Source organism: Chlamydotis macqueenii, chromosome 17, assembly GCF_036417535.1.
Source record: "Chlamydotis macqueenii isolate bChlMac1 chromosome 17, bChlMac1.mat, whole genome shotgun sequence".
Classification (NCBI taxonomy): Eukaryota; Metazoa; Chordata; class Aves; order Otidiformes; family Otididae; genus Chlamydotis; species Chlamydotis macqueenii.
In genome coordinates, this window is record NC_141572.1 from 1,918,241 (window position 1) to 1,938,337 (window position 20,097).

General features: G+C 61.3%; 1 protein-coding gene across 1 annotated transcript in view; it reads left to right on the forward strand.

The window, feature by feature from the left end:
* MYO18B (myosin XVIIIB) overlaps window positions 1-20,097 on the forward strand; it is a 60,190-nt gene that overhangs the window by 16,788 nt on the left and 23,305 nt on the right. Inside the window, exons 14-33 of the mRNA XM_086761743.1 lie at window positions 1,482-1,674; window positions 2,764-2,844; window positions 3,240-3,387; window positions 3,507-3,666; window positions 4,088-4,271; window positions 5,003-5,204; window positions 5,740-5,849; window positions 7,912-7,977; window positions 9,240-9,368; window positions 9,650-9,793; window positions 10,644-10,733; window positions 11,454-11,573; window positions 11,679-11,787; window positions 12,322-12,446; window positions 13,281-13,435; window positions 14,001-14,124; window positions 14,368-14,568; window positions 14,657-14,767; window positions 15,783-15,887; window positions 18,454-18,600. Coding sequence (XP_086617869.1) covers window positions 1,482-1,674; window positions 2,764-2,844; window positions 3,240-3,387; window positions 3,507-3,666; window positions 4,088-4,271; window positions 5,003-5,204; window positions 5,740-5,849; window positions 7,912-7,977; window positions 9,240-9,368; window positions 9,650-9,793; window positions 10,644-10,733; window positions 11,454-11,573; window positions 11,679-11,787; window positions 12,322-12,446; window positions 13,281-13,435; window positions 14,001-14,124; window positions 14,368-14,568; window positions 14,657-14,767; window positions 15,783-15,887; window positions 18,454-18,600 — 2,704 coding nt within the window. The remainder of the gene's footprint in view (window positions 1-1,481; window positions 1,675-2,763; window positions 2,845-3,239; window positions 3,388-3,506; window positions 3,667-4,087; window positions 4,272-5,002; window positions 5,205-5,739; window positions 5,850-7,911; window positions 7,978-9,239; window positions 9,369-9,649; window positions 9,794-10,643; window positions 10,734-11,453; window positions 11,574-11,678; window positions 11,788-12,321; window positions 12,447-13,280; window positions 13,436-14,000; window positions 14,125-14,367; window positions 14,569-14,656; window positions 14,768-15,782; window positions 15,888-18,453; window positions 18,601-20,097) is intronic.

Here is a 20,097-nt window from a genome sequence, read left to right on the forward strand (position 1 = left end):
TAGTAATAGCTGTGACTTTGCAGACCCGAAATCAAGGTTACCGGTACGGGCAGAGCGGTAAAGCCGGCAGGGAGTCCCCCAGCGAGCCCTGGAGATGCGCGGTGGGAGCCGCGTCGTGGTGAACGCGTGACGGCAGGGGAGGGTCGGGGTGTCGGAGCGTGAGGGTCCAGCAGCGGAGCAGCTGCACAGCGCCCCGGGAAGGACATCCTCTGTGGCCTGGTGTACCTCCTCCTTCAGAGGGCGTAAATCCGAAATGATCCGTTTGGACACATGGAATAATTAACACCGGGATAAGGATCAGGCCCTCAGACCCTTCCATTTTCTCCATTCCGATGCGCAGCTCGGTTTTTTGAAATCAGCGTCCACACAAAAGCTGGTGCCCAAAATACTCTGTGTGGTTGCTGCGGGTTTATTTTAACCTGCAGTTATTCAACCTGCGGAGTATTTTTATTGTAATCGCTAGCAGCCATGCTCCAGAGGGAAACTGCTGATGGTGCTGACAGAGAAGCCGAACGTTGCTGATTCTCCTGAAGAGCAGCGCGAGCGGAGGCTGCGTCCTGGCTCCCCTCTCCCCTCCAAGGGCAGCTTTGTTTTGCCCGGCGTCGTTTTCCGCACCGGCTCACCCAAGCCTGTTACACCACTGCAAGAACGACCCCGGTGAAGAGGCGTGTTTCAGTGCAGCGTGGAAACGCTGTTTGTGATGGGGATGGTGCACTTGAATCTGTTCAACTGCGGCTGCAGGAGAATGCTGCTATGAAAATATGAAAATAATTCCAAAATTACACGTTAAATACAACCTCAGGGGTTTCTCCTGGTGGGAGTCGCCCGCTGTCCTTCTCTGTAGTACTGGAAATGGCTGCAAGCAACATCTGCAGAAGCAAGCAGCATCTCTGTTTCTCCCAAGAAGCCCCTTGAAGTCTGCTGCTCGCACAACGCGTGTTACCGGCGACGGTTCCCGGTAGGGATTTCCTCAGGAGCCGACCGTCAGCAGCTTCCACTGGAGAAACGCCGCAGACGGCACGGAGCGGCGTGGCAGCCAGGGCTTGGGAAACTCCTGCTGTCCTCAGCGCTGGCGTCGCCTGCCAGTTTAGCCGCTTTTCATGTCAACTTTTCCATCAAACTCAGCGCTTTTGGCTGAAGATCCAGTATTTAAATAACGAGAAGGCCAGCATGGGGCCGAGAGTGGGAAGGGCGGTATCCCATCCTAGCCCGCCGTTAAGGGTTCCTTAGGCCAGGTCAGGAGCAGCCCGTGCCGCATCTCCCCGTCCAGGCTGGGAGGAGATGCTGGGCCTGAGCAGATCTAAGAAGCGGTGGATGAAACGTGAAGGACAAGGCAATGAGCCATGCTGGAGACACTGGGAGAGGGGGAAATGGGAGGTGAAGTGGGCTGGTCATGCTGCGTGGGATGGCGTCGCCTCGGAAGGCAGAGCGGAGGCATGTCCGTGGGTAAAAGCTGGTGGTGTGTGCGACTCTTTCCCCAGGTCTTTCTCCTCCCAGCACCTCTCCATGGCTTCCATCGCGGTGGTGGACACTCCCGGCTTCCACAACCCGCGGCACCAGCGCAGCGAGCGGGCGGCGACTTTCGAAGAGCTCTGCCACAACTACGTGCACGAGCGGCTGCAGGCCCTCTTCTACGAAAAAACCTTTGTTTCGGAAATGGAGCGGTACAGAGAGGTGAGGGGCGGGGCTGGGAGCAGCGGCGTCCCGGCACCTGGGCAGGGGGCTGCCTCGAACCAGCTGGTTCCTGCGCCCTGCCGTGGTGGAAGCCAATAATTGTGGAAATGAGGGGTCTGCACGGAGCGGTAGCCTTCAGCCAAACCTCTTGTCCCCCCGCTGCCCCGTCACGGGTCCCCCCGGGCGTTTCGGATGTGCGGGGTTCTCTGGGCATCTCCTTGGGCAGCCTTGCTCCAGCTGCGGAGGCTCTGTGCCCGTCTGTTGGCGCAGCTGAGATTTTCCTCAGGTGATGAATAATGGAAAGGAAAATGATAAATTATTGCGGAAATGAGCTGCTGAAAGAATCTACACGCAGAGATGAACTTATTAGGCTTGCAGAAGTTGCTTTAGTACCTCTAGCCCTGGGAAAATGGTTGAATTCTTATGGCTTAATATTCACATGTCGCTTGTGCCGAGTAAGTTCATATGTGCTCCTCGCTCGGGATGAGTACGGAGTTACTCGTGCCCATGGTGGGAGGAAACTCGGGCCCGCTGCTCCTTCTGCCTGCCCGGGCTGCAGGCCTGAATCCCTGAGCAAAATCCCACCGTGTTGCCATGGAGAGACAGGAAAGCTGCGGCCGTGGTGGGCATCCCCCGTTCGCACGCACTCCGGGGCACGGTGCCGGGGGGTCGGAGCGGTGCCGGAGCCGTGGGTGCTGGGTGAGCCCTGCAGCCTGGAGCCCTCGCTTGAGAAAGGGAAACGGTGCCTGCAAGCTGCAAATTAAATAATTGATTCTTTTCTCGTTAAGTGTTCCGTTACTGTCATACCCGTGATTCATGCAGCTGGTCTGCCATCCGCAAAGCGCTGCGGGAGCCCCTTGGGTGCGGTGGTCCCAACAGCCCCGTCCGTGGGGTCAGATGTGGCCGTGCCCCCGCGTCACGGCGGAGGCATCTCCGGTGGCTGCTCCGCCCCTCCGGCACTGGATCCCCACGAAGCCGAGCGGGAGCAGGGCCTGCAGCATCCTCCTCCCGCTCCATGCAAACGGATCTCCTCGTGGCTTTCAGACGCCAGGCCATGACTGAAGCGAGCTTTTAAATAATGTTTTCCAGGAAAATGTTGAGGTGTCTTTTGATCTTCCAGAGCGCTCGCCACTGGCCACGCTGTCCGTCATCGACCTGAGCTCCCCGCAGGTAACCCGTCCCCACGGTGGCAGCTGGTGGCTCTGGCTGTGCTTGAGGCACCCTCCTGCTCAGAGGAGCGAGGGTTTTGGAGGCAGAGCGGGACCTCACGGTGTGTTTTGCACAGAGCAGCCTGGGGAGGGCACAGCATCAGCAGGGACCTTTCTGGCTTTTTAAAATACGAGCACCCTTCCCGGTCAGCCTGACTGCAGGGCTGGGATGACCGGCCCCTCTGGGACACGGGTGACCGTGGAGGTCTTGGGGGCGATGTCCAGAGCTGGATCAGGCCAGGCGGGTTTCCTGGCCCTGCTCTGTTGGGTGGTGGGAGCAGGCTGGCGTGGCCATGGCTGGGACCGGCTGCCCGCAGCCCTCCTGCCCCATCGCCGACGGCCATCTCCCTGCGGCAGCCGCAGGCGCTGCCCGGCAGCACGGGGGCCGATCGCCGGGGGCTGTTGTGGATCCTGGACGAGGAGGTGCTGATCCCAGGCTCCGGGGACGGCGCTGCCTTCGACCGCCTGTGCTCCTACTTCGCCACAAAGGGACCCGATCAGGAGGGTGAGTCTGCGTCGGCTCGGCTGCCCATCCTCTGGCATTGCCCTTGAGCTTTGGAGATTTAAGAAACCATGCAGCAAGTTAAACATCTCGCTGGGCTTCTCTCCCGGGCGCCGTCGCAGGGGATGGCCACATGCGCAGGTGCGAGCAGGCACTGCACTTTGAGATCTCCCACCAGCTGGGCATGGACCCCGTGCGCTATGACTTCACGGGCTGGCTCAGCAAAGCCAAGCTCAATCTCTCGGCGCTGAACGCCATCCAGGTGCTGCAGCGGTCCAAGGTGTAAGTATGAGGGGATGCCCGTGGGAGAGGTTTGGGACGGCTCCACCATGAGCCATGTTGCTCCAGCTGGATGGAGATTTGCGAACCTGCCCCAGTCCCAAGCGGTGATTTGCGGTGGGGAAGGTGGAGGGTTATGAGGCATCCCAGTGGGAGGAGAGGACCCGTAGCCTGGGTGGGCAATGGCCTTGGCACGGGCTGCGAGGGGTCCCGGCCTGTCCCCCGCCTCCTGCCCTATGCGCTGCCCAGGGATGGGGCTGATCTGGCCCCTGCTCTGCTCTGTGGCCGGGTGTCCTGCGGCAGCACTAAGGCTGAATTCAGGGTGCTGGGTGTTGCATCCCCATGTAAAGGGCTGGGAAGCCGCGGTTCCCCGGTGCCCGCCTCGCTCCAGCCCCCCATCCCTTCATCTTGCTCGCCCTGGCAGCGAGGCCGTGAAGGAGCTGGTGCTGCCGCGCTCCCGGGCGCCGCTGGCGTGCCGCGCCGTGGCAGGGCTGGAGGGACACTCCCAGGCGGCCCTGCACCGCAACGCCTGCGTGAGGAAGACCTTCGCCAGCAGCTTCGCCGCTGTGAAGAAGAGGTCGGTGTGCGCTCAGCTCAAGCTGCAGGCGGTGAGTGCGGGCGCCGGGACCCTCGTGGGTGTGGGTCGGGGTGTTTGCAGCGCTGCGTATCCTGACCCCGCGCTGAGACCCTGCCTTACCCGCGCTCCTCCTTGGCGGGGAGCCCCGCACCCCCCAGCAGGCACCTTCCACTGGGGTCACCAGTGCCGCTCTGTGTCCCACAGGGCTCTTGGCCCGGGATGCTGCTCTGGCCGCCAGCCTGCCCAGCACGGCTGTCACTCAGGGAGAGCATCCCCGGCAAACAAATCACGGAGCAGATTTGACACGCGCCTTGCTGTGCCACCACTTAATCCTCTTAAGCACTCAGATGCGGAGACAAGCCCTCCTTGTGGGCATGGGCCGGGCGCCTGCTGCTCTCAGCTGGAATTAGGTGCCCGAACACCATTGAGGAGCCGAGGCTCAGCCTCCGTAGCCTCCCCGGCCAGTCCGCTTTGCGGTCCCGGCTGTCCCTGGCAAAGCCCTGCCCAGCACCCCTCGCCCCTGGTAACCTTCTGTAGCCCATCAACCGAAACCGTGGGATATGAGGAGGCAGGGTCCTGTGACCCACACCTGGGGCTCACCCCTCTGACCATTCCTGCCGGGCACCTGAGCTTTCAGGGCTCAGAGGATGACTCCTTTACCTTCCCACACACCCTGCAGCCACTGCGTGGGGAGCGTCTCCCACCGATGCTCCTGTGCCCCGTGCCCCACTCCACCCCTGCTGACCTCTACTTGTCTGGCAGGACGCGCTCGTGAACCTCCTCCGACGGTCCCAGCTGCACTTTGTCCACTGCCTCGTCCCGGGAGCAGGGGTGGAGGGGCCGGAGGGGCCGGTCTCGCGGCCCCCCACGCCACCCGACTCGGCCCTGCGGCTGGACGTGCCAACCCTGCGAGCGCAGCTGGAGGGGACCCAGCTCCTGGATGCCCTGCGCCTCCATCGCATCGGTAATGCCCGGCCCTGCACCGCCACCACGTCCGTGCCGGGCCCAGCTGCCGCGCTGCCCTTCCGCGCTTTGCTCGTCACCTGCCTCTTGCCAGCCCCACTGCTGAGAGCCCCCAGGTTTTTGTCGCTGCTTTATTTTGCAGGGGCTCCCAGCCCCTCTGCTGCCCGCAGCACGCGATGCTCCGGTGGGTTTCCCCGGAGCTCCCCTTGGAGCATCTGTGCACCGGGCTGGACCTGCATCGACAGCGGTCACGGCCCATGCCAGGGGCAGGGGACCCGTGCGAGAGGCCTGGGGGCATCTCCTGCGCTGGGATGACGTCCGGCCGCCTCAAGCACACCTCCGCTGCTTCTCCGCTCCCTCTGCCCTGCCCTCGCTGGCGGGGTTTCTCTGCTAAGGGCAGCTCCCCTGGCCCCACCACCCGCGGTACCTTTTGCTGCACGTAGGACACGCAGCCCCCACCGCCCGTCCCTTCTCCGACATCTTGGTGCAAGCCCCCCCAGCTGTCGCGGCCCCTGGTGATGTCTGTCTGTCCCCAGGGTACGCGGATCGCCTGCTCCTGACCCAGTTCCGAAGGCGTTTCCAGGTGCTGGCTCCAGACGTGATGAAGAAGCACACCTCTGCCTACGAGGTGCCGGATGAGAGCAAGGTGCGTGGCCCCACGCGGGGCTTTGCTGGTGCCGGAGCGCTTCCAGCCCTCCCCAGTGCCGTCAGGGCTTTCTCTGCAGCCAGGATAAATTCCTCATTCCTGAGGCTGTCCTTGGGAACCAGGGATGGAGGAGAACACCCATGTTGAGCGAGGCTCAGGTGCCGTGGTGCCGCTGAGGAACGGCTGTTGGGTTTGGTCAGCGCCGACATCCGGGCTCCGGGCGGCTGGAGCTCCCTGACCACGATCAGGAGTGGTCCGGCAGTGGGGCCGCATCCTGCGTGGGTGCAGCCTCGTACGGCGCTGGGTTGCGGGGCGGGGGGCTTTGCATCCTCCTCCTCTTCACCCTTCCCACGCGCACCCGAGCGCGGGGGACGCGGGTCCTCCAGCAACCTGGGCGGCCGTTCCCGGTGGAGCAGCCGGGCTCGGCTCTTCGCTCCAGAGTTTCCCCTTCCTCAGGACTGTGATTTTTGCACAGGCGGTAACCGTGCCTGGCGTGGGCTGCGTTTGCCGCTGTTATTGCCCCGTGGAGGGGACTTGGAGAAATCAGCCTGGAAACCAAGCCTGTTACTGCTTCTTTTTAATGCTCGGGAGGAAACGGCTTTGAAAATCCTGCTTGCTAAGGCCGTGCCCCGGTCTCCCGCTGCTCTTGCTGTGCGCCCTTGTTTTGCATTGCTCCAGCCCAGCCTTCACCCCAGCCCCCCCAAAATCCAGCTGGTGAGGGACCCAGCAGAGCGGGGAGCACACGGATGTTCCCCAGGGACTGCGCATCCCTGCCCTCAGACAGCCCGGGGTGGCTCCTCGCCTCATCCCATGAAGCCTGAAAGCCAAAGGAGCTCAGGAGCGAAGGCGGAGATTTGCCAGTTTTATTTATTTTGTAAGGAATTTGTAGCAAAAACTGGGGAGAGCTGCCCCGGAACAGGCTACCAGTGAGCGGAGAGGCACCGGGAGCCGAGAGGGGATGAACTAAACATGGGCAGCACTCCGCTGCGCAAACTGCCAGCCGGCGCCTGCAGATTCAGTTAAGACCTCAGGATTTAATAAGACAAGTTTGACAGTCGGAAAAGGTCAATATTGTTATTAAAAGCTGTAAGGAGGCAGAGGGTGCCTCGTCAGCGGCGTGTAAGCAGGGGATTTGAAAAATCCCATCCTCCCCGGAGCTTGTTGCCACGCGGTTTTGTTAGCCGGAGGCTGCTTCCCGGTAAGCCGCAGTAACTCGGGCGCTGAGGCACGAGGGATGCTTGTCCGAGGCGAGGGTGACTGTGAAGCAATAACTGACCCTGTGCTCCTGCCAGCCGTGCTATTGGGGATGGGATGGGATGGGACGGGATGGTCCCGTGCATCCCTGCGCCTGGCCGCGGTCCCAGCAGTGCCACGGGAGCAGGGCACAGCCGCGGCGCTGGTGCTTCCTCGCCTCCGGCACGCGGCACCGCGGTGGTCCCTGCCCCCGTGCACGCGCGTGCTCTGGCCCTGCCTGGCCCTGCCTGGCCCTGGAGCGCGCGTGGCTGTGGGAAGGCGCTCCTGGGGCTGGGCCAAAATATTTCTCATCTGGGTTTGTCCCGTGCGGAGGGGACAGCTGGAGGCTGTTTTATGGAGCAAAGTGTTAGTGGAGGATTTTTGTTACGGTTTCTGTAGCTCTGGGGTTTCCAAATCACCCATTGGTCCAGGCAGTGTCTGCTGCCCTGGGGAAATGTGTGGTGCTGCTGGCTCTGATGTTCGCAGGTCGGTCCAGAGCTCGGGGTCGTTGAGTTCAGGGTCTCCTGCGGCTCAGGACTAGTCTTGCACACGGCTGCAGATCTCCTCTCCCCATCCTGCAGAAAGGCACCGGGACTGGGGGCTGGGGCAGCTGTTTTGGGGGCTGCCTCTGGGGCTGAACCGATGTGCTTTTGCACCGGGAGGAGGAAGCGGGAGCACGGCTGAATGCACCCTTAGCGGGTGCCCAAAAGCTGGATGCACCCTTAGCCAGTGCCCGAAGGGTCCGGGGGTGTCTGCGCCCCGTTTCAGCAGGCTCATGCCGGGCACGGATGTTTTCCGAGCCACTCCGCCATGTGCTCCCTCTCCGCAGGCCATAGAGGAGCTCTTCCAGGCGCTGGATCTGGAGAAGAGGAGCGTCGCCGTTGGACGCAGCCAGGTACGCCAGCTCCCGTCTCCGCTTCCCCGCCGCTCTCGCTGCGTACGGGCACAGCCAGCCCCACGCCGGGCACCGCCGGCTGCCCAGCACTTCCCAAACTGGAGCGAAAGCCTCTAGGTGGGCTGGGAAGCCAAGCCTCACTGGAAAGCCAAGCAGAAGGCTCCAAATTCACGTTTGAAAGCGTTCCCCTGGGTAAACTCTGTACCTGACTATCGAAATCTGGCCCCTCTGGCTCATGGGGGTGAGCGGGGCTGGGGCAGGTCTGGGTGGGCTGGGTTCACACCGCTCAGCCCCACAGCCGCAGGGGCAGGAGTTGTCACAGCAACAACGTGTGAACTTAAGTGCCGTAATCTGAAAGAAAAATTAATTTTGCACACGTGCTTGCCTTCAGCTCTGGGAGTCTGTAAAGAAAGAATCCATGAAACGATTCCGTGGAACAAAATAACTTTCTTTTATCCCGCACGGCGCAGATTGCAATTATCTCTTCTGTGAAACCCTCGTACTTAATCAATCGTGCGATGGCAGTTCCAGTCACATCGTGTTACTGGGGAGGGAGTTTTGCTGTGGCTGTGAGCATTGATTTTGTACCAGCTCCCAAAACCTGCTGCCGTGTGAAGTTGGCGCAGCCGTTAATGAGACAATCAAATAGGTGCTGGAGCAATCATAGCATTATCTCAGGAAAGTGAGGTCTTTGATTCAATTTGGCATCTTTAAGACGCAGCTCTTTAAGTACGCCGCCGGCCTCACAAGTGTAATTCAGTTTTTATTAAAGCTGTATTATGCAAATGGGGCGTAATATTCAGGAGCAGTTCATCCCGTATCCCGAGAGCTTTGCTGGGCAATGACCAAGAGATGTCTTGTGCTCCCAGATTTCGATACGGGGCCAAATTCGATGGCGTCAGCAAATCTGTATCATTTAGGAGCTGTTCCTGTGGTTAATTTTGTTTTTCCTGCTGTAAACCGGCGCCTTTGCCGTGACCGGTGCATGCCCGCGGTCAGGAGCGCGGCTCCCAGCCGAGGCAGCCCTGTTGCCCGCACGGTGGGCAGCGGCCCAAGGGAAGGGTGTCAAGGGCTTGCAGCTTCCTGGGATGGTGGACGCCTGTGTCAAAAAGGACGAGAGTGAGGAGGCAGGGACGGGGAGCGGGTGCCGGCACATGCACTGGGCACTTGGCAGCCCAGTCCCCAGGGAGCCTGGGGGGCCGGACCCCCGGGGGTTTTGGACCCCATCCCGGAGGCGTGTAACCTCCGTTCCTTTCCATCAGGTTTTCCTGAAGCCGGGGGTCATCTCCAGGCTGGAGAAGCAGCGCGACAAGCTGATAGCCCAGAAGATGATCCTGCTCCAGGCTGCTTGCAGGGGCTTCCTCAGCCGTCAGATGTTCAAGAGGTTGAAGGTACGCGTCCCGCGGCCACAGGTACCCTGCGCCCAGCAACGCAGGGGCTCTGACCGCGGCAGGGGGTCAGTGCTGCCATGGTACGCCCAGAGCCCCTAAATTTACAGCTCTTTGGGTGGAGCAGGTGGCTCCTTTGAATGGTACCTGCTCTGCCCTGTCCCATGGTCAACCATGAGATGCCACGCTGCCGTCCCCTGTGGTGCAGAGCTCCTCCACCACCTCATCCCTGGTCTGTCCCGGCGGGCTGGGTGGGGGTCACTGCTGGCTGCGTCTCCCCACAGATCCAGCGCCTCGCTGTCCGCTGCATCCAGAAGAACCTGGTGGTCTTCCAGGCGGTCAGGTGCTGGCCCTGGTGGCAGCTGCTGAGCCGCGTTCGGCCCTTGCTCAGCGTCAACCTCGCGGAGGAGCAGCTCCGAGCAAAAGAGGTATGGCCCAAGTGATGTGATGGGATGGGATTGGTGGGATGGGATGGGACAGGATGCTCTAGGGACTGTGTATGGTGGATTGGTAAAATTGGAAGTGACTTCTTCCAGGGCAGGGATCTGTCCATCCAGAAGTCGTAATCTGCTCTTAGCACTGCAATTTTTTTTTTGCCCCAAGTAACGTGTTTTGCAAAGCTGCAGAGGGAGATAACTCTCCTTCTTCCTTAGATGGCCAGCAGCAAATGCACCGTGTCCCTGCAGCTGAAGCCCCGTCCCAGGGCTGCGGCTGCCCCGGTGCCTTCCCCGTGCCCCCCATCCTGCTCCTCCTCTTGCCTCAGCCAGGTTTAACAAGCTGCTTTCAGGCTGGTTCAGGTGCAATAGGAGCTGCCCAAGCCCGCCTGGGACCCGTTGGGCCCCGTCACCCGCTGACCTCTGTTTTTATCGCAACTCTGCACATTCTGCTTCAGCTCGGTGCTGGACATCGAAGCAGGACAGGGCTGCACCGAGCGGCTCTGCCGTTACGGAGGGGCTGGGAAAGCATCACAGAACCGTGTGCTGTGGTAGCCTGCCAGGGCCCCCGGAACGCTCCGTGAGCGAAATTCAGACTTTTTGAGGTTTGCTTCTTTCTTATAAAACGTGCTCTGTATGCACACCGAAACTGACGTTCGCTCCGATGGAATTCACGTCAGGAGCTGTGGTCCTGGCAACTTGCAGCCTTCAAAGCTGCTTGGGAAATTTTGTTAATAAGGCAGCTCTGTCTCTCCCACTTACTTTTAACAGAAGAGGAGGTTTTGGTAAATAAACTGCGGATGCTGCGGCTCTCCATGCGTGTTTCCTTTGCACTCTTCCCTAGGAAGAGCTGGCGGCGCTGAGAAGGAAGCTGGAAAAATCCGAGCAGGCATGTGGCGAGCTCAGGCAGACCACGGAGAGGCTGGAGAGCAAGGTAGAGCCCAGCAACAGCCTCTGCCACAGCCCGGCTTGGTGGAGGTGGAGATCCAGCCGCAGCGGGATAAACGTGACCCCCGTGAGGGCAGGGGAGCCGTGGTCAGCAGCGGGTTGGGCAGGGGGCAGTGGCCGAAATGCCGGCGGAGCGGCCGCAGCCAGGTCTCCGTGCAGGACCTGGACCAGCCCGACGGCAGCACCTAGGGCCGGCGTCGCTGCAGGGTCCCTGCTGGGTGGGATCCCGTCTGCTGGGACCACGTATCCCCACGGGGGTCTGCGCCCGCAGAGCAGCCCAGGCGCCCTGGGAATGGGCCGTTCCCGGGGTGTCCCCAGGGAAAGCCTTGCGTCCCCTCCGGCCAGGGCAGTGCTGCCACCGGCACAGCGTACGAGGCTGAACAGCGGCGGTGTGGTCATCCCTTCTGCTGGCCATCCCTTCTGCTGGCCAAAGGGCGTAATTAGACTGGGAAATGGCGCACGGATGTGTCACGTTCTCATTACGCTCTCCAGGCCGCAGTCTTGCTGACCTCCGCAGGCAGCAGACATGGCTTAGTTTAATGGGTTCCCACTGGTGACACTGGTTGGTGGCAGCGTGCACTTCAAACGTCCCCTGAGGATAGGGAGCTGCCAAATGACCCCAAAACGGGGTGGGTGCAGGATGGCCAGCCACCCCCTGAGCCAGCACGCACAGTGCTGCCCAGCCTGACTTCGTGTTCCCCCCCAGATCATCGACCTGACAACGGAGCTGTCGGATGAGCGGTACAAGGGCGACGTTGCCTGCCAGGCCCTGGACGGGGAGCGGGCAGAGAGGCTGCGGGGCGCCCGGGAGCTGCAGGAGCTGCAGGTAGGAGAGCCCCGAGCCGTCGTGCTGTGCCGGTACTGATGCCGCTGGACGCCGGTGCCCTGGAGCCCGGTAAAGCTGCTCCCTTCCTTCCCCGGGTTTCCCCAGAGCAAACACGACCAAGTGCAGAAGAAGCTGGAGCTGGTGGAAAAGCAGCTGGAAGAAGCCCAGCAGCTGGTTCAGCTGCGTGAGATGAAGATCAGCGGCTCTGGAGGAGGTAGGGGGTCCCTTTGCGGGCGATGCATGCTCTGGGCATCCAGCCTGACCTGTGGGGCCAGTGTGACCACCCCAGCGGGGTGAGAAACACCCCGCCCCAGCAGGATGAGAAACACCCCACCCCAGCCCCTGGCCACCCCGGTGTGTTTTGGGCACCCTGTCCTTCTGCATTGCTTGTCTGGTGGGAGCTGGCACCGATGGCTCGGCCGCATCCGGCTCTGGTGCTGGCACGGGGCTGGGGATGCGCTCCCGGCAGCTCCAAGTGCATGCGAAGCGTGTTTTGGCGTGATGAGGAGGCTGCTGAGATCCAAATGGGATGGGGTGGGATGGGACGAGCATGCACGCTTTGCCAAAGGCACGGGTACGTGCGCTGCGCGAGCACACAGCCGAGCTGCGCCCTGCGAGCTCGGTGCTGGCGTTCGTGCCGTGCGGGAGCCGCGTTCGATGCCGTGCCATGGCGCGTTCACCTGTCCGACGCCGGCGCTGCTGCTTGGGCTGGTCAGGCCCCAGCACCCCCGGGTCTCTCTGTTGGCAGAGGACGAGTGGCAAGTGCGGTTCGACTGCGCGCAGACGGAGATCGCCTTCCTGCGGAAGCGGCTGGCGCAGCTGGAGGAGCGGCTGGAGGCCGAGCTGGGCGCCAGGACGGGGCTGGAGCAAAAGGCAAGCGCTGCCGACTCTGGGGGGAGCGGGGGGTCCCCGAGGGTCATGCTGTGCAGCGGGGCGGCTGCTGCCGGGCGCCTTCTCCACGCTCCCCCGGCAGGCGAAGCGTCGCAGGGCCAGGGCTCGGGAATGCAGCCGCTGGCTGCTGACGCACTCGCCGACCAGGGGAAACTGGCTGGTTTCTGCTGGTTTGAGAATAAATACCCCAAAGCTTCCTTCGAGCTTAAAAAGTCACTTTTTGCACCACAACATGGCAAAATTCAGCCTTGGTCAAGTGTCAGCATGGGCGCAGTGCCTGGCAGTCAGGTCACTTCCCATAAGGATGAAATAAATGAATGAATATTATCTGTGGGACGTTAAAAAGCAATAAGACAAGCAGCCTGTCGTAGAAGCCTGGGTAGAGTAAAGCAGCCTGTTTGCTTTCGGACAGTGAGTTTGGAATTACAGGCTTTGTTAATGCAAGATTTTGCTCATTTAAAGTCATTCCTGAATGACTCCGCTCTCTGGCTGGCAAGAGCTGTGCGTGCCGCTCGCTATGCCCCAAACGCGCTGCGGATCCTTGGGAGACCCAGCTCGGCCGGTCCAGCCAGGAAACGGGATCAGGCGTCTGCCCCTGGGGCAGCTTTGCTGACTCAGCAGGAGGGCTGGGATGCTGCAGGCACACAGGGAGGGCTGAGGGGTCAGGGTGCCTAAATTTGTCCTTGTTTGGTGAAAAATCTCTGGGTGAACCATGGCCTGGAGCTGGAGGGAGACTAAGCCCTAGTGAGGGAGCGTCTGCGGGGTGCGCGTGCCATAGGCCCCCCCCTCCGCCCCTCACCCCTGCCTCTCCCACAGCTCGGTGAGGCGCAGGCAGCGTGCGAGGCAGCCAAGAAGGTGTCCCAGCAGCTGCGGCGGCGGTGCAGGCGGCTGGCCTGCGAGCTGGAGGACGCGCGGGTGCTCGCCGAGAGCCAGCAGGCCCGCAGCCACGAGCTGGAGAAGAGGCAGAAGAAGTAAGGCTGGGGCTAGGGGAAGGGGATGGGGGTGCTCATTGCACCGGGATGTCCCAGGCTTCGGGGTGCCCTCGGCGCGGACGTGCCCGTGCTGGGAGCGCTGCTGGCAAACCGGGCGCCTGGCGTGGAAGGGAGGAGCCCTGTAGCCGAGAACGATCCGCAGCCTTTTAACGCTGCTGTTTGGTGCCTGGGAAGGAAATAGGATTTCTGCCCAAAAATAGGATACCGAGACCACGCAGGCACAGAAAACATGGGCAATCACCACTGCTTTCTTTATAATTTCTTCTAAATTACGTTTAATTGCTGGTGTCCGCTGCCCGTGCTGGGATGCTGGCTGTGGGCTGGGGCTTGGTCCGAGGGAGATGCGCACATCCCTGTGGCTGGCACTGGTGCGGAGCAATTAGGGATTCACAAAATGATGGCAGTGCTTTGCAGACAATAGGCTCTTTTTATTTTTTTATATCCTCTCAAAAGCACTTGGAAAGTCCAGTGGCAGGAGAAGCGGGTTGCTGTCTCCCCGCGTCGCAGACCCGCTCGGGACGGTAACGCGTGCTTCCCCCTCCAGGTTTGACCTGCAGTTAGCCCAGGCCCTGGGGGAGTCTGCCTTCGAGAAGAGTCTGCGTGAAAAAGTGACCCAGGAGAACACCAGCATCCGATGGGAGATGGGCAAACTTCAGCAGAGCCTGGAGGTAAGCGGAAAATATCCCGCTTTGCCGCATTACGCCGTGTTTTGGGAGCAGCTCTTGGAGCGAAGCTGAGTGGGACGGTGCTGCACTGGCTGCCCACCGCAGCGGCAGGGGCATGGCGTGCTGGGGTGTTTCTGATGCTGCTGTGGAAACAGCCCGGGTTTTACGAGCAGGGCGCTTGTCCAAATGCCCTCTCCCACCTCCGGGGCCGGGCTGCTGATGCGCCGCTCTGCCCTTGCCGAGCAGCAGAAGGAGGCGGAGGCGGCCAGCCTGGCACAGCGGGCGACCATGCTGGCCGGCCGGGTGCAGGAGCTCAGCACCCCCAGCGCCCTGGACACCCGTGCCATGCCCGCGCTCAAGAAGCAGCTCTGGGACCTGGAGGCCAGCGCCGCCGAGCAGCGGAAAGAGCTGGAGCGGCAAACGGCCGCCGTCGATCACCTGGAGGAGGTAAGGCAGCCACGAGCCGGGCTGGTCATCCCTGCTCCTCCCTCGTCCCTCTGGGGCCGCCTGCAACCGCCGTGCCTTCGTCTTTCAGCTCCACCAGAGGCTGGAGCTGGAGATAGAGCGGATGAAGCAGATCCATCAGAAGGAGCTGGAGGACAAGGACGAGGAGCTGGAGGACGTGCGGCAGTCCTGCCAGAGGAGGGTAGGTTGGTGCCGGGTGGAGGGATGATGCTGGGGGCTCCCGTCGCGCTCCCCGTGTCCATGGTGTGGAGAAGGAGCCGTTCCCGAGGTCCTTCCTCCCCGGGGAGCAGCAGGGCGGCTGAGCGCTGCTTCCCCACCGCCAGCCCACCGTGAGCCCCGCTCGCAGCCCCAGGGTGCAGAACTGGGACCAGGGCCAGGCAAAGCAGGCAACCTCTGCTCCTCCTGCTCCTGTCAGCACGTAGTCCTGCCCTGAGCCATAGGGCTCCGAGGGCTGGGGGCTGCTCCAGGGTGCAGGGGCTCCCATTCCCCACTATGTTCCCATTCCCCACCATGCTGCCGTTCCCCACCATGCTGCCCTGCTCTCCCCCTCTCCACTGGCCCATTTTTGCCGAAGCCCTGGGCTGGTTGCGAGGTTGCACTGCTCAGGGCCCCTCCCGGGGTCCTCCCTGCCCTCTGCACCACTCTGTTTAACTGCCCTGTACACAGCAAGGCGCTGCCCGCGTCCCTGAAGGAGACGCCGTGCCTGGCGGCTGCTCTCGCCGACGGGGTGCCATTCATCCTTTCTCTCCCTCGCGCTGCGCAGCCTGAGTGTTATTTTCCAAATGACTAAATGGCAGAGACACTCTGGAGAGCAATTGATATTTAGCAGCCTGCTCCCATTCCCTTTTTCAAGGCAGGAACCCTGCTTTTCCAGCACGCTCTGCCCCGCGGGGCCGCTGCCACCCCCTCGCTGGCGGGGAGCCGGAGCAAGCAGTGCGCTGCCTTTCCAGCCCTTCGTGTCCCCAAAAGCCCTGGAAGCTCCTGGCCAGCTTCCCCTTGCTCCTCCTGGTCGGGACCTGTTGCGCTGCCTGGGGTGTAGCAGGTGCCCCAGGGGACGTGGCCCCGTCCCGGTCCCCAGCGCTGGCTGCAGTGACGGGGGGCTGCCCGGCCGCCCGGGTCCCCACCGCCGGGATGCGGGGTTTGGGCGGGGGGCGACCGGGCTCTGAGCGGGGCTGGGGTTGTCTCCCACCGCACAGCTCCGGCAGCTGGAGGTGCAGCTGGAACAGGAGTATGAGGAGAAGCAGGTGGTGCTGCATGAGAAGCAGGACCTGGAGGGGCTCATCGGCACGCTGTGCGAGCAGGTAAGAGGACGGTGCCCGCCCGGGGGGCTGCTCTGCTCCATCCCCAGCAGCCGAGCCGCTTTGCTGGCCGTGCTCCAGCTCCAAACACCGCCTGGAACAAAAAAAAAGTAGCACGAATGCAGGCGTGCACATGGATGGGGCCACAGCTTGGCTGCTCCCGCACGTCCCGCCGGCTGTGATGCTCTCCATCCCTCGCCCCTTCCGTTCGCCACCCGTCAGAGCAGCAGCACGTGCCGCAGGGGGTCCCGGGTGCCAGGGGGGCTTCGGGGCTCTGGGGTCACCTAGGAGACAGCCGGTCCCACTCAGGACCCGTGGAGGGGAACTGTTTGCTCTTCTGCAGAGTTATCTAGGCAGAGGCTTTTTGCTGGTATTTTCATGAGAGTCAAACTAGCCAGGAGTAACGCTGGAGCAGCTCCAACTGCCCAGAAAAGCAGTTTATCAGCTCCTCCTCGGTGCAGGTTTCTGTCCCAGACACGTTTGTTGAACAGATCCCTTTTCACTCTCTAACGTGTCTGTGGCAGTGATTGACGCGCACGTAATGGGAAAAGCACACACAGCTGCCCCCTGTTCAACGAGAAGGCAAGGGGCTGAACGCAGCCGCGCTGAACGGCGTTTATCAGCTTGGGCATCCCTTAGCACGGCCGAGCAGCCCGGCCCAGAGGCCACCTCAGGCTGCACGTCCTCCGGCCGTTGGCACGAGCCGGCAGGATTTCACCGTTTCGCCGGCACTGGCGCTGGCACGCGTTCATTAAAGGGGGTGGATGTGGGCTCTTTGCGACGCCGAAATGACGAGTATGTTTCAGGCAGACTCAAAATGGTCTGGCGAGGCTTATCCGTAACGTCCTCCCAGCTCCTGGCATACAAGATGCTTTGGGAGCTGTCAGGATAGATTTTGCTGTATAAAAGCAGGATATCATTATATCTGCCTCTCAGTCCTCCTCGTTCCCTGGAGGAGAACTGGGAGGGATGAGGCGGCAGCAGGAGCTGTGCAGAGCAAAGCCGGGGATGCTCTCGGGAAAGGCACCTTCTCCTTCCCCGGAGCATCCCCGGGTGCAGCGTGTCTGCGTATTGCTGCGGTGCGCGCGGACACAACGCAGCCGTGACAGCAGCCGGTCAATGAAATCCCGGCATCGTCACTCCAAAAGTGCCAGGCTGTAACGGTGGGAGGGAGGCAGTGGCTGCCGTGCCTGCTCCTTCCAGCCACGGCACAAAATCCATCCTCCGTGGCACGGACAGAGCCCGAGCTGAGGGAAACGACGCTGAACGGCGTCCGAGATACAGTCTGCGTGGCTGGCCGGGGCAGCGGCAGATCTGCCCCGCTGCAGGGCCGTCTGATTTACAGCGGACGTGCTTCAGAGCAGTTTATTAAAAAAGGAAAAAAAAAAACAGCTGTTCCAGAAAACTAATTGAGGAAATGGAGATGCCAACGATTTCTGGTTCCAGCAAACGCCAGCCAGCTCTAAACCAGGTTACAAGGTCAAATCCGCACAATTAATTTCAGCCAGTGGACAGAAAACAGGAGAAGGGGTTTGAAACAAGAGCAGCGGTGGAAAACAGACTGAACGGAACATGCTCCTCTGCTTCAGTTAGTCGGAATCCAAGCACTGAGACCTCGTCCCCGTTTATTTAGTGTTTTTCTGGTTCTTTTATCCCCGTAACCATGGTTGCTCTCAGCTTGAGGGGGAAGCGTAGAAGGGTTTTTGTTTTTTTTCAAGATGCTTCTCCTTCCCTTCCTTGAGAGGCTTCAGTGCAGCGTGGTGGCCCCGCGCTGCCTGCGGGCCAGCCCCCAAATTCCCCCACCAGTTGCTTGCTGGGGGATTCACACGTGAGGTTGCCACTGCCCCCTGCCCTCCCTCTGCGCTGGCGGGGGCTCCGGATGCTTTGTGTTAGAGACACGTAAATAACTCCTAATGAACCTTTCCTCGTCAGTGCTTCGCGGTTTTTCCCTTTCCCCTTTGGACTTTCTCCTGCCTTTGTCGCTCTTTTCCCCAAAGGGATTTTTTTTTCTGGCTTTTTTTTTTTCCCATGCAATGATTTTTACATTTTCTGTGCCAGCTCTTGGCGCAGACGCTGCACCCGCATCCCCTCCCTGCCCCTGCCGTGGGTGACGGTGCCTGGTGGCCATGAGGACGGGGCACCGGGGGCCCGCAGAGCCCCCCCGCTCGCGCAGCCGGGCTGGCCCTCCGGCCACAGCGGTGGCTTGCTGGGCAGGCATGTGGCTCATGGAGAGAAGGAGTGGGCTGATGTTTTCAGAGCAACAGCTTTCTGGTGGGGAAAAAATGTGGTGGTGTTTCAGTGGAATCTGCCAGTTTTGATGTCGTGTAATTTATTTTCTCCCTTTTATTTTACTATTAAATAATTTCTATTTGATAACGAATGGAAATCGCAAGATCTGTACGGAGATGTCTTCTGGCATCGTGACTTCAGCATCACCCAAATCTGTGGGTGTGAGAGGTTTAATTTTGTGGGGGATGTCTGGGGGTGGGAGGGAAAGTCCGACAGCGGTTTTATGGGGCGGCAGGGCTCGGGACAGCCCCTCTCCTCTCCTCTCCTCTCCTCTCCCCAGATTGGCCACCGCGACTTCGACGTGGAGAAGCGGCTGCGGCGGGACCTGCGGCGGACGCGCGCCCTGCTCGCCGACGTGCAGCTGCTGCTGGCAGCGCCCGGGGAGCCTGGCGCCGGCACCCAGGAGCAGGAGCGGCTGCGCAAGCAGGTAGGCGCCTTTGGGTGGGCGGGCATCTCGCTGCCCCTCGGAGCATCATGCTTCACCTCGGCCGAGGGGAAATATTTACAGATCTCGTGCGTTTAACCGTGCGCAGGGCACGCCGTGACCCCGCGCTGCGTGAGCATCGTGCAGCCCAGGCCAGGGCGAGGAGCGCCTCTCGCGCTGACGAGGGTTGTCTCGTAAGGAGCACTGCTTTGTAATTAAGCCAACAGTGGTTACGTATTTCTTTCCTCTTTTTCCCCGCAGCCCTGTTAATTACCTTCTGTTTGGCGCATTTTCTATCTGTCTAATAAGGAGCTCCAGCGGCGCTGGGTTCCGCTGGCGTTGCCATAGGGATGCTGGAAGGCAGGAGCAGGGATCGCAGCAGATTTGCTGTAGTTTTGGTGCAGACACGCCGGGTACTGAGCCACCCGGCCAGTGGCCACCGCAATGCTGGCCAGGGGTGGCCCCGGCCCCAGGGTGAGCTCGGGGTCCGGCGGGGTGCCCTGCCGTGGGACAGGGGTGGCACGGGGCCGTCCATCCCCAGGCCGGCCATGTGCGTGCATCCCACGATGTCGCGCGCCGGGGCTGAGCTAACGATGCCAGTCCTCCGGAGCTGCTTGGTAATTAATCTGTGCTGAACATTTCCCCTGGAAACAAACTAGCTGGGAGGCGTGAGCGCTTCTGACGACATCCCTATATAATTGAGATAATAGCTCTGCATAAATAACATCTGTGAGCAGCAGCTGGTCCCACCTGCGCCGAGGGAGAAGGGGAAGGTGAGGTGGGCCTGGCGTGGCCGACTGAGTGCCCGTGCCCCCGTCTGTGCCCGTGCCACGGACTGGGCAGCCAGGGCAGGGGACGGCTGTGGCCGGGGCAGGCAGGGGGAATGGCCGTTTTTGTCACTCATGAGTTCTTTCTTAACCGTGATTGAGCTCATGCTGTAGTGCCACACGAACAATGAATCCCTTGGTATTCCCTGAATCCCACTTTGGGGCTGGAGATGATGCACAGCCCCTGCCTTACTCTCTGCCAGCCCCTGGTGCTCTTCACGGGGCTGGGCCCTACTCTGCCTGGAGCTCGCCGCGGTGAGGGACCCCTTCCTCGTGCTGCTCTGAGGGACCAAGCGGTGATGCTGGGGGACTTGCTCTGCCCAGCAAGCGTGGCCGTCCCCGTGGCGTCCAGCCACCTCTTGCTAGGGGAATAACTTCTTGCTCCCCGAGCAGCCCGGTCCCCGCAGCGAGGCAGGATCCGGCGGGATGTCGTGGTGCCGTACGGTCCATCCCCAGCTCCCTCCGTGGGCGGCCTCTGCGCAGCCGCCTCGCGCTTCGGAGAAGGAGAGAGGAAAACCTTAATAATGGGAATACTGAGTTTTTGCTGCGCCGCCGACACCGTGACTCTACGTGCGTTAAAAATGCCTCATGATTATGCCGTCCTTTAAATGATTGCTGATGGCATTCATGACGGCTCTGAAAAGCCAATACATCCTACCACCAGCCCACAAAC